The sequence below is a fragment of the Thamnophis elegans genome, chromosome 9, assembly GCF_009769535.1.
Source record: "Thamnophis elegans isolate rThaEle1 chromosome 9, rThaEle1.pri, whole genome shotgun sequence".
NCBI lineage: Eukaryota > Metazoa > Chordata > Lepidosauria > Squamata > Colubridae > Thamnophis > Thamnophis elegans.
Genome location: NC_045549.1, coordinates 45,645,725 through 45,659,355, shown reverse-complemented (window position 1 = coordinate 45,659,355; position 13,631 = coordinate 45,645,725). Strand labels below are relative to the sequence as shown.

Below are 13,631 nucleotides of genomic sequence, written 5' to 3'. Positions count from 1 at the left end.
TGCCGGGAAAGGTGGGAAAAAAGAGAAGAGGACAACCAGCAGCAAGGTAGATGGAGTCAGTTATGGTGGTGATGGGTTCCCCATTCGGAGACCAGGCTAAAGACATCATCGTAGAGAAAATCGTATCTATGTGGTCCCTAGGAGTCAACACTGATCAATAAATTGTACTTGTATTATTATATTTTGTATATTATGCCACACACAATTGTATATTTTGTCTGTTAGCTTGCTTTTATAATATTCTGCTTCTTCTATTTTTAGAAGACATATTTTGTTTTCTTTGGAACTATAAAAACACAAAGTTGGCTACTTTGGCATGCAGTTTGGTTCACCTAATGATGCCTTATTAATTAGGCCTATTTTCCTCATTCTTTCCACTTGCTGAATCACCCCCCTAAAAGTCTGGCTTCTCCCAAAATGCTAGCCTGAAATGCAGGCCAAGTAAAGTTCAAGCTGGTAAAATTCTGGTTGCATTTCTCCAGAAAGGAAAGACAGAAAAAGGAATATTAAATCCGTCCGTCTGCGACAGTAAGGAATGAGCAACTCGGGAACCAAGATGACAAATGATGCTGACATAAAAAGTAGCTCCTGCGCAGCATTTGCGCTGAAACACGTCAGTCTTTAGGGCCTGGAGGTATGTCGAACCGGGCGGCCGGCGACTCCGACTGATGCCCGAACCTGAAAAGAGCAGCATGGCAGCCGCTGCAGAAGGCGGAGCCCGGCCCTGACCTGTGAGCATCACATCAACCCCAACCCCCATCCGATCTGAGAGCTGAAGATTTTCCAACTCCTATTTACATTTTACCCGATTCTGTACCTGGTTACATTTTACTCCCGCCTCTGCCCCTCTTCGCCTTTGCCTTCTGGTACACCGGTATTTTATGGTGTATCGCTCTCGCCTGGTTGTGTAAGGTGCGCGAGGATCCCACGCACCGAGATCTGGTCGCCATGGAGTACATCCGAATGCCCAAGGTTAGTACGGTGCCGGAAAGACGGAGCGGAAGGGATATAGAGGCTCGTCTTGAAAAAGCTCTGGGGTGTCAGGATCTGGACGGTGCGGGGAGGGAAACGGGATCAATTACCCCTCCCCCTGCGCTTGGGATCCCAGGATGGGGGTGAATTAATCTTCACCAATGAAACGAAGAATGGTGGAAAGTTGCATGTTTAAAGAATCCATTTTCCTCCCATCTCAGGTGAGACTGCTGCTCAGAAGAAGGGCCTTTTAACTCGGAGGTGCATTCCAATCAGATCATATTCTTCACCCAGTTGGAAACAGAATTGCGCTTCCTCATCCCTTGCCTATAATAATGCAGCATCAGCATGCAAGCCGGGAAATGATTTTCCCTCCTTTGATCTCACTCTTATTTAAATTCAGATAGACACCCCCCCCCTTCTCCCCTGCTTTCCAGGGAGAAATGATAGATGAAAATGGGATTACATTATTATGAGATTCTAAAATGGGACCTGATCCGAGATCAATAGAATAAAAATGGATCCCTAGAAGAGTATCCCTGAATCTAATGAGCGATACGAATTTATTTTGATTAAATTGGGCTGTGTATCGATAAAGTGTTTAAAAGTCTAGGATTTTAAAATCTTGTTTTACAACAGATTGCATATGATAAGTTCTAGTAGAGCATAGGTTTGAATAATGGTTTCTTGTCTTTGGGGTTACGACACTAGGCCTCTGGCTTCCACATATGAAATATGATTTGAACATATACGAATATAGTGGTTTTGCATTTAAAGGAATAATCTTGACATTTTAAATCTCTTTTTGTAGCTTTTACCAAAAAGGCATACTTTTAAACTGATTTTTTTTCTATATTTATGTTTCATTTGAATAAATTCAGTAACAAATAGAAGACAATCCCCCCTCCCCCCACCCCAGGAAGTAGCATAGAAAATATTTTGGCTTAATAAAAATCAAGCATTTCTTAAAATTGGACACTAATTTAGGAACACTTACTGGTTGTAAGCCAATAAAAGGGTTCTTTTTAAGATGGGTGGGTATATCAATGTTTTAAATGAACTGAAAGTACAAGATTTTAAAAGCAAAGCACCCATCTTCCATTGACTACTATCATTTTTGCTATAGTTTGCCCTGCTTAGAAGGTAAAAGACCTTGGAACAACAGCAAAATACTAAAACAACTATTGATAGATGTAATCAACCACTAGCAGTGGGGCTCATACTTGGACTGCAAAAATGCAAATAATCTGTAGATCATGGCCTTCTTTTAGCTACAAAACTTTTTAAAAATGAAATATAGAACCAGTGATGAAAAGGAGAAGCTCTAGTGATAGAAAATTGGCTGTATTTGAATGATTTTTGTTGTCCTTAGTCTTTCATGGAACTTCATCAAGTTCCTGCAGAGATTTTGTGACACATAATTTTAAAGACTCAGCACTAAATAACAGCAAAGTGACACAGGAAATTAACTCACTCATTCATTCTGGTAGCCCCAGTATGATAAACCCCATGGTAGCTTAACTTTAAATGACAGCAAACTTGAGGAACAAATAACAATTGTGTACAATATTTGCCCTATGGCTGTGCCTGAGATGCGGGCTATAATATGTTTCAAACTGAAGAATACTGTGGCTCTGAGGTTCAGCTGAACTTTTGAGGGCAGGCCCTGACTTAGTCTATCTTCCTAGCACCTCAGTCACTATGAAATCTGGCATGGCATAATGTAGCTATCTCTCCCGCTCTCTTGTCTCTACCCACCTCCTTTCTATCTGTTGACATTCCTTTTCTTCTCCTTAGTTGCCATCAGCACTCATTGCCACCAATAGTGTTGCCTTTCATTCTGTTCTGCACATTCCTTATCACTTAGGGTTGGTATATTTATGTTTTGTGTCTATGCGTGGACCTACATATTTTGGTCTGGAGAAAGCCACCCAAAATGGCTGTTCCATGCCGTTTGGACATTCCTGATCAGCCTGTTTTGAAAATACTTTGTTTGGACCCAACAGGTAGAGAATGCTGCCGCTGACACAGCTATTTAACATGATTTCTACAAAGGAGTCTAAATGTCTCTCTAGTGTATTGTAGAGTGTAGTAATAATATCATTAAGAGTTTATTTGTTGTATCTGTTTATTTAATATTCCACCCAGTGTGGTTCCAAGTTTTTTCCCTAACCAAGTTTTTTCCCTAACCCTTCCTATTCCTTACTAGATATTTAGGTCAGTACATATCTTCCTCATCTTAGTTATTTCTAGATTCTGGGAATAATTTAGATTTTAAATGGAATCCTGAATATTTAAAAAGTACCACAATTGGAAGACTTTGGAAAAAGTATATAGAGCACCATAAATATTTAAATCTATAGTGGTGAAGAAAATTGGAATCCCTTTATCAATTTAAGCCTTTAGGTCAACCAATCTGACCCACTTCACGAAATATGATTTTAGAGCATTTAGAATTGACCAAGTTGCTTTTTAAAAATATTTGTGGGAAAACTGTAATGGGAAGTTCATACAAGTGAAACTCGAAAAATTAGAATATCATGGAAAAGTTCATTTATTTCAGTAATGCAACTTAAAAGGTGAAACTAATATATGAGATAGACTCATTACATGCAAAGCAAGATAGTTCAAGCCGTGATTTGTCATAATTGTGATGATTATGGTTTACAGCTCATGAAAACCCAAAATCCACAATCTCAGAAAATTAGAATATTGTGAAAAGGTGCAATATTCTAGGCTCAAAGTGTCCCACTCTAATCAGCTAATTAAGTCATAACACCTGCAAAAGGTTCCTGAGCCTTTAAATGGTCTCTCAGTCTGGTTCAGTAGGAATCACAATCATGGGAAAGACTGCTGACCTGACAGTTGTGCATAAAACCATCATTGACACCCTCCATAAGGAGGGAAAGCCTCAAAAGGTAATTGCAAAAGAAGTTGGATGTTCCCAAAGTGCTGTATCAAAACACATTAATAGAAAGTTATGTGGAATGGAAAAGTGTGGAAGAAAAAGGTGCACAAGCAGCAGGGATGACCGCAGCCTGGTCAGGAAAAGGCCATTGAAAAGTGTTGGGGACTTTCACAAGGAGTGGACTGAGGCTGGAGTCAGTGCATCAAGAGCCACCGCACACAGATGGATCCTGGACCTTCAAATGTTGTATTCCTCTTGTCAAGCCATCCTGAACAACAAACAATGTCAGAAGTGTCTTACCTGGGCTAAAGAAAAACAGACCTGGTCTGTTGCTCAGTGATCCAAAGTCCTCTTTTCTGATGAGAGCAACTTTTGCATCTCATTTGGAAACCAAGGACCAAGAGTATGGAGGAAGAATGGAGAGACACACACTGCAAGATGCTTGAAGTCCAGTGTGAAGTTTCCACAGTCTGTGTTGATTTGGGGAGCCATGTCATCTGCTGGTGTTGGTCAACTGTGCTTCATTAAGTCCAGGGTCAACGCAGCCGTCTACCAGGAGATTTTGGAGCACTTCATGCTTCCTTCCCCAGACGAGCTTTATGGGGATGCTGACTTCATTTTCCAGCAGGACTTGGCACTTGCCCATACTGTCAAAAACACCAAAACCTGGTTCAATGACTGTGGGATTATTGTGCTTGATTGGCCAGAAAACTCACCTGACCTGAAACCCATAGAGAATCTATGGGGCATTGCCAAGAAAGATGAGAGACATGAGAACGAACAATGCAGAAGAGCTGAAGGCCGCTATTGAAGCATCCTGGTCTTCCATAACACCTCAGCAGTGCCACAGGCTGATAGCTTCCATGCCACGCCGCATTGAGGCAGTAATTGCTGCAAAAGGGGCCCAAACCAAGTACTGAGTACATATGCATGCTTATACTTTTCAGAGGTCTGATATTGTTCTATGTACAATCCTTGTTTTATTGATTGCATGTAATATTCTAATTTTCTGAGATTGTGGATTTGGGGTTTTCATGAGCTGTAAGCCATAATCATCACAATTATGACAACTCATGGCTTAAACTATCTTGCTTTGCATGTAATGAGTCTATCCCATATATTAGTTTCACCTTTTAAGTTGCATTACTGAAATAAATGAAGTTTTGCATGATATTCTAATTTTTCAAGTTTCACCTGTAGTCTTAATGTTTCTGAAGATCATTTTTCAGGGACAATTTTGGAGAATGAAAGTGGGCATAAAATGATGCTTCTTTCCTTTGTAGAGAAAAATCATAGGAAGTCAAACGTTTTGGCAGCCTCTGACTGCTCATAGTTTACTCCAAAGAGAAAGTAAACAGAGAAGCATACTCCAAAGGGAAAGTAAACAGAGAAGCATCAATATTTTTTGGCTAATTTTTGTCTGTACATTCTGACCAGCACCATGATAGGTGCCTTCTATCTGATTCCCCTCATATGCCCTGGGCTTACAAAATGCCACTTTGTATAGCTGATAGAGTGGAGAAAATTGTTTTATAAGAGACAAAAGAAAGCATTGGCAAACCACTTCTGTATTGTTGTTTAACAAAAACAATCCCAATAACCTTACATAAACATATCCATGAACTTACCAATTTATTATGTTTGAAGGGGACTTTATTTATATCTAGGGAAAGTGGTTGGATGAATATTCCTCTTGAATTCTGCTTTAGCTGGCTGTGAGGCTTCGTTCACTTGAAGATTTGCACACAAAGTTTTAAGGACCCAGCTCTTGATAAGAGAGCAGTGAGAGACACTAGCGAAACTACTAACAATAAAGTAAAACAGCTGTTACAAACTGAAAACCTCAAGCCATATAAATGCAGCAGTATTAAGTTTAAATTCTTGTAATTTTTTTTGTCTTAATTGTACATTGTAATAAGCTGAAAATGAATTGATGATTGGACATTCTTATTTTTTTAAATTGTGTTAGAAATTACAATAGAAAACAGTAGAAACTAAGCAACCTACAAAAATGAAAAAGAAAAGACAAAAATAGTGTGAAAAAGAAAAAAGGGACTTCTCCCTTCATTCCAACAAATACACAAAGTTATGTAAATGGTTCCACCACAAATCCGCGGTAGACTAAAGCGCGCTCGACGAAAGCGCGTACGTGACGTCATCACAGCGTGATGAAAACGGCACGCTGTGAGCGGTAAATTTAAAATTAACGCGAAAACCTTACCCTAACCCCCCGAAACCTAACCCTAAACCTAACCCTAAACCTAACCCTAAGCCTAACCCTTAACCTAACCCTAAACCTAACCCTAAACCTAACCCTTAACCTAACGCTAAACCTAACGCTAACCCTTAACCTAACCCTAAACCTAACCCTAACGCTTAACGTAACCCTAAACCTAACCCTAACCCTTAACCTAACCCTAACCCTAACCCTAAACCTAACCCTTACCTTTATGTGAATCGGCTTGCTTTAATTTAATTTTAATTTTAATTTAATCTATTTTTAATTTTATTTGTCGCGCTGCTGATGACGTCACGTACGCGCTTTGATCAGGCGCGCTTTAGTGGACCGCGGTTTTGACGGGTCACGATGTAAATTTACTGCCATCTCTCAAGCTACTGTACAACATATATTCTTTTCATCCCATATCTCTTAGCTAAAATAAAAATGGAAAATACTTATTACTCATTCCTTATCAGCAAAAGGCCAATAAGAGTTGTCAGATGTAACCACAGGTAGTTCTCAATTTGTGACAATTGAGCCCAAAATGATTGTTGTTAAGCAAGACAGTTGTTAAGCGATTTCCCCCCATTTTACAACCTTTCTTGCAACAGTTATTGCATGAATCACTCAGTTGTTAAGTTATTAACAAGTTCTTAAATGAATCCTGCTTTCCCGTTGACTTTGCTTATCAGAAGGTCATAAAAAGATGATTGTTTGACCCTAGGACACTGCAACTCTAATAAATATGAGTCAGTTGCCAAGTATCAGAATTTTGATCACATGACCGTGGGGTGCTACATTGGTTGTAAATGTGGAAATTGGTCAAAAATCACCTTTTTCAACTGTATTTTTGAACGGTCACTAAATTAACTGTTGTAAGTTGAGGACTACCTATAATTCTATGTCTTAACCTTGGTTGAATAAGCCTATGTTGCATTCCTTCCTTATACTATTAATTCTTAATCCCTTCATAAAGAGCCTTCTTCAAAATCATAATAAAACTCTTTTGTACATCTAGTAAAAACATATTCATATCTCTTTTCTGTATGATAGTTATAGCAGTCCTTGACTTATGACCACAAATGAATCCAAAATTTCTTTTGCTAAGTAAGACAGTTAGGATGTGAGTTTTGCCTCATCTTACACTTTTCTTGCCACAGTTGTTAAGTGAATCTCTGCAGTTAGCTTAATAAGTTGTTAAGTGAATTAAACTTACACATTGACTGCTTGTCAGAAGTTCACAAAAGATAATCACATGATTCTGGGACATCATCATAAATACATACAGGTGGTTTCACATTTTGTTACCACCAGTTCACTCTGTGCATGCCTGCTTGCTTCACAGGCACATGTACCCCTTCTGCACATGCGCCTGGCTTTCCGTGCATATGCTTTGCTCTCACATATGCTTTGCTCTCACATATGCTTTGCTCTCACATATGCCTTCCATACATGCACCCAGCCTCAAAATGTGCCTAAATAGGATGGCATAGAGCTGGGGCAGGTGGGCAGGCCCACCCGCAATTTCCATTACTGGTTTGGGTCCGAACTGGCTGAATACCACCTCTGGTTATAAGGGAAAAGAGATTCTAGTGGACAGACATGGTTTTGAAATAAATATTTCCATTCCAAATAATTTATGTGGAGATCAGCCCACAGGACTGGACATTCATTTCTATGTTCTTTTATATCTGTTACTAACAAATAATCAGACAAAATAAGGTTTTCTTTGAATACATCTATATTGTTCAAATGTAATATAAGATCAGAGTTTTTGTTTTTAAATAAATTATAACAAATTGAGTTCCCAGATAGCATTTTTTTTGGTCTTATATGAAATGTTTCTAAGTCTTATTTCTTTTTATCGAAGCTCTGCTGTAGGTCCCTGAGCCTACAATTTTTGACTGGATTTGAATGAGATCATCATTTGTTTCTTAAACATCTTCCATGTTTTAGGAGACAGTATTTAAAGCCCTGAGGTACCATCAATATGCTGATGTTACCCAGTTTTTACCTCACTAGTTTAAATCAGACAAATGATGCTGTCAAAGTTCTGTCCAGATGCTTGGAGACTTTGATATTTTGAGTGGGAGAGAACAAGCTTAAAACAGTCCTAGTAAAAGGACATACCTACCTACCTACCTACATATGAAGGACCTTAATTATCAGGATCAAACATAATGTGGGCATAAACTCTGCAATTGCATCATGACATTTCATCACATTGATGTTATCATGATAGGAAAGTGCCATCCCATCAAAAGAGACCCGTGGAATAGACAAAGCACCGAAATGGAAAAATAGTGAGATTGTAAGTGGCTTGTTCCCTGGCAGGTTTAATCAGATTACTGTAATTAATTGGTAAAGTATTTTTTAATGAGGAAGAACACAGATTTATTACTTGAGTTGCATGCTTGTCTGATGAATTTAATTTACAGTGTATTAAACAGCATCTAAATATGGTTTCTTTTCCCCTTTTCTTTCTTTTCTGTCCAATTTTCTTTTCTCACTTCATTGCCATCCAGTTTTGTTCTCTGCTTTCTCTTGGCTTCTGTTTCCCTTCCCAGTGCAGGGATCCCTTCCCCGTCTCTGTCACTTTTTCCTTCTTTTGGAAAGAGAGGCAGGGTATATGCATTCTTGTCTATACTTGTGTATTCTCCATGAACAAGGGAACTTGTTTATATGGTACTTACAGATAGGGGATCTATGTCATAAATGGGATACCTTGTTTTATCAACAATGATATTTAATAATGATACTGTACATTTTATGTAAACTTTGATTTCTTTTTGGCCCAGTTCTTCCTTTTGGAAGGGTGGAAGAATGTGGCTTCTAGCAGGTATATTGCCAGATTTTGCACCTGGCCTCACAGTAAATTACAACACTTCTTATTCAGCACTAGGCTTATCTTGGCAGAAGATTTGCAGACATATCTAGACAGGAATCTTTACTGCAGATAGGAATAAAGCCTTGTGGTGATATGGCCTTCTGCAGTGCAAGAAAGTTGTTTATATGTATATGTGTGTACAGACACACAGAGTTGGCCATTTCCTTGATGGGATTGAGAAGCAGATCTTTACATAATGTGTATTTTCCAGACTGCTTTACCAGTTTCAACTGCAATCATATATACACATGTTCATGTATGCACAGAAGTTCAACTCATGCATACATTTATCAGAATGAGGAAAGGGAAACATTCAGGGGTTTGGCATCTCTATATAGGGCTTTCCTTGCATCCTATATTTATTTTACCGAAAGGAGTTTGTATCAATTGCTATGGGTTACCTTCCATTCTCAGAAATACTGCATCTTCTACAAACTAACCATCTTTTCACTGAAGTTTTTTTATGGGCTTAAGTACTTTGATCTGGCTATAAACTGCCTAAATTTAGATTTAATATAACAAAGTTCACTTATCCACTGGGAAAAATGTGAGATGCACAAAAATAGTTCCCAGTGGATCTGTTTTCTACAAGAATGTGCCATGAAAGTGGTTTGGCTTTTGGCTGATGTGACCAGCTTTTGACATAGGTCATTTAAAAACTAGCCAAGATACAGTCATGTAAGATCCAGCCAAGAAATTAGTGATTAATAATTCATTTTTTTTCAACTAATGTTTTAAGTTCTGGAATTTTAGTCTTAAATTTCTCTTACCAAACTAAATTCTCAGAGGACATAATGGAAAGTAGCCATGAATTTAAATATAGATCATGAGAATGTCCCAGATCACATGGAAATGCTAATTCTGATTAAAGTAATAAAGGTTGCCATCATTAGTACCTTTAACCATAGAAAAAAATGTTTAAACTTGATAATTCAACTGTCATCGTGGGCAAGAGATGAGTAGATTTTCGCTTCTCAATTGTCTATTGTTTTTTTATAACAATGGATTTGAATCAGGGGTGGGTTTTGTCAGTCATACTGCCAGTTCTCTCATGGGCGCGCTGCGCGCACATGCACAATACAATAAAAATAGTTTTACGTATGCGCAGAAACAAAAAAAAAAAAAAGATGGTGCTGCCTGTGGTGCCGCCTGGAGAACCAGTTCAGGGGCATGGCAGGCCTGGGTCGCTGCTGGTTCCAGTGACCCAGGTCGCCAAACCACTACTGCTTCAGCTGAACCAGTTCGAACTGGTAAGAACCCAACACTGATTTGAATGCAATATATTTCTAAGTGTTCTACATATATTCTGGGTTTTTCTCCTCTTTTGTCTAACTCCAATCTTCAGATGTCTCAGATAAGATAGGAAGTTTTGCTAGTAATAGATTTATTGGATTCACATAGTATATTTATTTTAAAAAGAAATGCCTGTGAGCAGTGTCATGAGCAGTATTTATTATTGTCAGATTGATTCACAGCATTTGCTGAATTAGAATAATAGCTTTTACATAATCAGATAGCAACTCATCACTTTGAAATGTAAACACTGAAGAGGGATGACATTGGTAAAATAGTGTTACATCTTTTAGCACAATATCAAAGTGTTACACAATATAACACATTTTAAAAGAAAAATATGGCCCTAAAACTCTTTCTAAGAAGTTTTCTGTTGGTGATTTTGTGCCTTTCTCTGTTTGTAGGTGGAAAATGTGCGCTTCATTGATGGAATGTCTTCCAAAAGAACTGCATTAGGGACTCTGTATCTAACAGCCACTCATGTCATCTTTGTAGAAAATGAGCCAGTCAATCGTAAGGAAACATGGGTATGACAAGTTACTAGTATATCTTGATACATTCAGTGACCTACACAGGCTGTGACGTACATTTAGAACCATAAAATGTTCTACAAACACAAAGGCAATTAGGTCAATTAAAACACTTTGTGGATATTTGGGGACTGTTCACTTCTATCTGTAGTCATAAAAATTCCTAGCCCTCAAGGATCCTCTGGATCCTTGACTCACAGGGTGGAGAGGCCATTTACGCCACCAGTCAGTGCCAGCACCCATATAGTAGTACCTCATGGTATTCAGAGGTCTAATTTCTGCTTGAACATGTTCTAAATAATCAAAAGAGTTTAAATCATTGAAAGAGCAAGTAGGTATGAAAGAACTTTAGTAATTCTTAAGTCTTCGAAACACAGTAACCAACAGTTCTTAATCGGCAGAATTACTGATGCTATCAGTCTTGAGCATTGTCCAGAATGCAATTAGAAATCAAAAATATCTGGAGGGAAAAATATTTTTTTTAATTTCTATAACAACAGGTAATGAACTATCATAGTCAGAAGAATAGTATCTTCACCTGGAAAGAATAAACCTCCTATCCAAGGAGTCCTTGCATCTCATTGAATACAAAACCTGCCTGCCCTTGAGATTCCAAAAAGAAACCTGATTACTTACTGTATTTTTCGGAGTATAAGACACATCGGAATATAAGACACAGCAAGATTTTGAAGAGGCAAATTTTTTAAAAAAGGTTTTGCACTCTGTAGACCTCCCCAAAATGGCCCGTTTTTCATGAAAATGGGCCTGTTTTTGTCAAAAAAGGGCATGCATAGCCTTTAGAAAACTTATAGTGTGCTCCCAGGGGCTGGGGGGGGGGAATTGAGCAAAAACGGTCTGTTTTTTGCTCATTTCTGCTCTCCCCAGCCCCCAGGAGCACTCTGGAGGTCTCCTAAAGGCTATGCACAACCATTTCAGTGAAGGGGCGGGGTTTCAGGAGGCAAAAAATGCTGTATTCAGTGTATAAGACACACCCAGATTTTCACCCTCTTTTTTGAGAGAAAAAGGTCTGTCTTATACTCCGAAAAATACGGTAAGTTCTTCAAGGGCAGGGCCAGCTCAAAATATTTTGCTTCCAGAGATCACAAAACAAATGGCATTCTCTCACTTTCCTCACAAAGATTCATAGCAAGTTCTGCTCAGGCAGAAAATAAAGCGAAGAAGATGAGCTGGAAATTAGAGCTGTGAGGTAAATTCCAGTAATTTCACTGGGCCTGGGACAGTATTCGTCAACTGATGTCCATCGTTGAGAATACCATTCCCAAAACTGTTAGCCAGTAAGAACAGAATACTGGAACTCTTGGTTATGGAAGGGAGAAATATCTCTTTTTTTCTTCCCATTGATTATCCCCACCTTTTGAATGCTCCTCACATTTAGATTCCCTGCATATATCAGTTTTGAAATAATTGCTCTAATCTAGGGGTCCCCAAACTTGGCAACTTTAAGACCTGTGGACTTCAACTCCCAGAATTCTCCAGCAAACTTAACTATAAAATACACCAAATGCTTATGTTTGGATCTCAGTTAACAAGTTAATGATAGTTTCTTCACTCTATGAGAACTGGGTTTGTATGCACTCCTTCCAGCAGATGTATCTAAGTGATGCTCCACTCTACTAAGTGATCTTCTGCTCCCTTTACTGATTTAAGATTCAGTTTCTCTTGCTCTTTGTGATTTTGTATAGTGCTGAAACTATATTCAATTTGCTACACTGAGCATTATGTTGTTTAAGGCAAATCATAGAATTTTGATTGTATTGATTTATAAAATGGAATATATTTAGCTTCTCTTTAGATTGACTTATTTTTCTTTATCAGATTCTTCACAGCCAGATCTCTTCAATTGAGAAACTTGCTACATCAGCTTCTGGTTGCCCAATGCTGATTCGTTGTAAGAACTTCCAGAACATTCAGTTCATCATGTCTCAGGAAAGAGACTGCCATGATGTTTACATTTCTCTGATACGTCTGGCACGCCCAGGTACACCATGGAAATTCAGGAGGTACCCATGTGTCTGTGCTGGCAGTTGGCCTGAGTAAAATTACTTTCTTGTAGGCATGGGTGACTTCTCTATTTTGTTTATAAATCACACTCTTAGGAGGCGGAGTTGTTTGGATTCTATTTCAACAAAAGTCCCATTGAACTGAACGTATAGTCATGAAAAGGCAATTTATAAATCTGTTTTCTGTATTTGATATGGTTGGTTGTTATATTCAGTTGTATTTTCTTTAACTACTCTTGCTCATGTTCTTCTTATTCCTTTTGCTAATTCTCTGGTTGTTTTCTTAGTCTTTTCCTTTAAGGCTATTCTTTTCTGCTCTGGTACCAAACAATTCAGAATCTCCATTTATTTTTCAGCTAATTGCATCCAGATTTATCAATCTTTTATGCTTGGAATTTTATTTTTTCTTTGTCATTTTATTAATCTCTGACATGGGACAAGAATGTTTTATGGAAATGTCCTTTCATTTTAGAAACTGTGTCTCCTATAATTTCCTGGGTGATTTTACATGGATGATATATTTGTGGGCTGTAATCAATATGGCATCCATTTCTGTGCCATCACTTGCCCTTTCATTGCCTCCAAGTATTTCTAATTGTCTAAAGGTTCAATCCATGTTATGTCAGAATGCGAAAAATAATTTCAATTACATTAAAATGGCTGTTTTCAGCATTGATTACACTAGATAATGTAAGCGTGAATCAAATCCCATCTAATATAGAAAAATTTAAAAAACACAGACAGGAAAATAATGTTTCTGCTTTGTTCATCTGCTTTGTCTAACTGGTATAAATTAAAT

At 38.1% G+C, this 13,631-nt stretch overlaps 1 protein-coding gene across 1 annotated transcript in view; it reads left to right on the top strand.

Moving 5' to 3' along the window:
- The first annotated feature begins 687 nt into the window (after window positions 1-687).
- Window positions 688-13,631, top strand: part of MTMR7 (myotubularin related protein 7) — a 34,858-nt gene continuing 21,914 nt past the window's right edge. The window contains exons 1-3 of the mRNA XM_032224348.1: window positions 688-972; window positions 10,686-10,808; window positions 12,648-12,810. Coding sequence (XP_032080239.1) covers window positions 949-972; window positions 10,686-10,808; window positions 12,648-12,810 — 310 coding nt within the window. The 5' untranslated portion in view covers window positions 688-948. The remainder of the gene's footprint in view (window positions 973-10,685; window positions 10,809-12,647; window positions 12,811-13,631) is intronic.